Source organism: Porites lutea, chromosome 7, assembly GCF_958299795.1.
Source record: "Porites lutea chromosome 7, jaPorLute2.1, whole genome shotgun sequence".
NCBI classification, from domain to species: Eukaryota; Metazoa; Cnidaria; class Anthozoa; order Scleractinia; family Poritidae; genus Porites; species Porites lutea.
This window is the reverse complement of record NC_133207.1, coordinates 6762608-6765138: the sequence shown is the minus strand read 5'-3', so window position 1 is coordinate 6765138 and position 2531 is coordinate 6762608. Positions and strand designations below refer to the sequence as shown.

General features: G+C 45.9%; 1 protein-coding gene across 1 annotated transcript; it reads right to left on the bottom strand.

Annotated features, from left to right (window-relative positions):
- Positions 1 to 314: 314 nt before the first annotated feature.
- Positions 315 to 1070, bottom strand: LOC140944364 (uncharacterized). The gene has a single exon (XM_073393526.1). It carries the CDS (start codon positions 1068 to 1070, stop codon positions 315 to 317), a length of 756 nt encoding a protein of 251 aa, XP_073249627.1.
- Between the last annotated feature and the right edge of the window lie 1461 nt (positions 1071 to 2531).

The window sequence follows — 2531 nt, the reverse complement described above, 5'->3', positions numbered from 1 at the left end:
ATATACAATTGGTACTTGTTTGGGTTAAACAGCTTCATTGTTTCATCAATCTTCCCATTAAATTCATCAATATTTGCACCTGGGTGTTTGTAGATACAGCCAACCAAGATGGTTTTTTTGTTTTGGAGAGTAGCTATTTCAACCCAAACAGATTCCGCGAGGGGCATATTCAAAGTTACATCTGTCCGTGGAAACGATGTTAAAGCTTTACTGACATAAAGAGCAACCCCTCCTGCCGGGGTGGAAGAATCAGCTTGGCAGACGTTGTTTTGTTGGTTAGTTACACTGACGCGCGACACACCCTAAATTCCTAGTCAACGATGATGGACAGGTGACAGATTAATTGATTCTTTCGTATACATTGAAACCACAAAAACGAAATCACATAACGCAAAGGGTGAGGGACCCAAACCAAACAGTGCTCTTGTAGAACGGAGTGTCTCAACTTCCTTGGTCTCTGTGTTCTTATACCAGTGGAACCTGAGAGCGTCTCTTTCTTCTGGACGGATTCTGACCTGCAGGAACGCTTTCTTGATATCTCCAGTGAAGGCAATTGGGTTAAAGCGCCCTCGAATCAACACACTCCATAGTTGGTTTTGCAGTGGTGGACCATTGTTAAGGCATTCGTTAAGAGATGGCGCACCGTCCCAGGCTCTTGCGGAGGCCTCATACACTATTCTCAGTTTAGTGCTTTCAGCTGTTTCACGCAATACTCCCTGTGGAATATAGAATTCCCTTCCTACGACAGAGTTAGGGGCGCGCTCAACAATTCCCTCGATCAACTGGTCCTGAATCACAGCATTGTAATCTTCGATTGACCCATTCTTCTCAAGTTTCCGTACCAGGCTAGCGAGTCTGCGCAGGCTTCCTTCTTTGTTGTTTGGCAAGAGGGCATGATTTCCCTTCCACGGGAGACCAGTTTCGTACCACCCTTCTTCGCTCCTCCGCAGTTGTTCCTTAAACTCATCATAAACCACACTCTGATCCCCTGAAGGTGAGTCTGCCAACCTGAGAACGTCTAGCTTACAAAGGTCTTCACAGTCGACTCTTGACGTCTGTGTAAGGAGCATACTGGTGGTGTCGATTTCTTTACCAGGTGAAGTGATAGTCCAGCCCAACTTCGTGTAACTTGCTACGGGATCCCATTCTCTTCCTACGCACTGAGGTTCGGTGGTGCTGATTCTGGGGCATTCACTGTTTCCTAGGATGATGTGCACAGGTAGGCGGGGTCTCTCGTCATTGTCACCATGGTCACGCGCTTTAGATGGGGTGTTTCTCTACAAGCTTCTTGTAACGAGGTTTGTCTAACATCATGAGGTGCAGTTTCTCTACTTTAGTGACTTCTGCTTCCATCTCAAAGTTTCCCTTCACTGAGTTAAGTTTGATCCGATAGACTTCCATCACCCGACTGCTTGCACCCAGCATCATCTCAATCGTGCGTAACCCAGAATGATGAGGTTTTGCACCAATCCTCTCAAGAAGTGTGGCAGAAGCGTACGAACTTCCTGCGCCGGAATCTAAAAGGGCAGGACATTTAATTCCTGCGACTTCCACGACAACCACTGGGTACACCACAGGACCATCGCCGATTTGCGTAGCTGTCATCGAGTTGTCTGCGTTTCCTCTGTCACAGATGGAGGTGTGGTGTCTTCTTTTGCAAAACAAACACGTTTTCCTGCTCCTGCATTCCGACACCGTATGATCATCTCCAGCACAATTAAAGCAGAGACGTTTTTTCAAGAAAATTTTCTTCGTTTCCTTTGGATCAGAGACTTTGGTGCATTCGTGTGGCTTGTGATCTGTGCTGTCGCAGTAAACACATCCACGATCACGAGGACACAAGCGTCTAATTGGGTGTTAAACACATTTGAGTCACGCCAGGTCTTGTCACTTGATCTGATGGTCACAGGATTTCTTTCTGTCCATCCTTGGAGGGCATAAACGAATTTCGGAAAGTCCCATTCTTGCCAGTTTTTGTCCGTTCGAACCAAATCGCCTCTTATCCCTGGTAATTTACATCTTTAAGTTTTCCCAGTGTCTCGAGAGCTTGAACATTAAATGAGAGCGCTTCATAGAATTGATGGATCCTCGCTGGGTTGGCGCCACTGATTACGGGTAACCCCATTATATTTTGGATGTAATTGATTCTCTATCTCACACGTTTTCCCATACTTGTTCCTTAGAATGTTCTTTGCCCGTTCGTACCCCTCACTCGAGAAAGGGAGACCATCTATTCCTGCTCTGACTTTAGGTTCCAAAAGATCTTTGAGATAAGCGAATTTAGTTACCGCCGCCATGTCGCTACATCTGTCAATTTCAGCTTCGTAAATGTTCCAAAAACGGAGCCAATCGGTATGGGAACCATTGAATTTTGTAATAGTGAGCTAAGGTAGTTTAGTGTGCACTCCCTAGCTGGCAGCGGGGCTGGCTTTTGCTTCGCTTGACTTAGTTGCGTAATTTTTCTTCGTTTCTTCTTTTTTCCGCTCATATTTGAGCTTCTGCTCTAGCTGTGCTTTTTCGAATCGTAGTTG

Excerpts from the sequence above, each read along its gene's own strand:
- LOC140944364 (XM_073393526.1), bottom strand. The coding sequence starts at position 1,070 with ATGCTCCTTACACAGACGTCAAGAGTCGACTGTGAAGACCTTTGTAAG.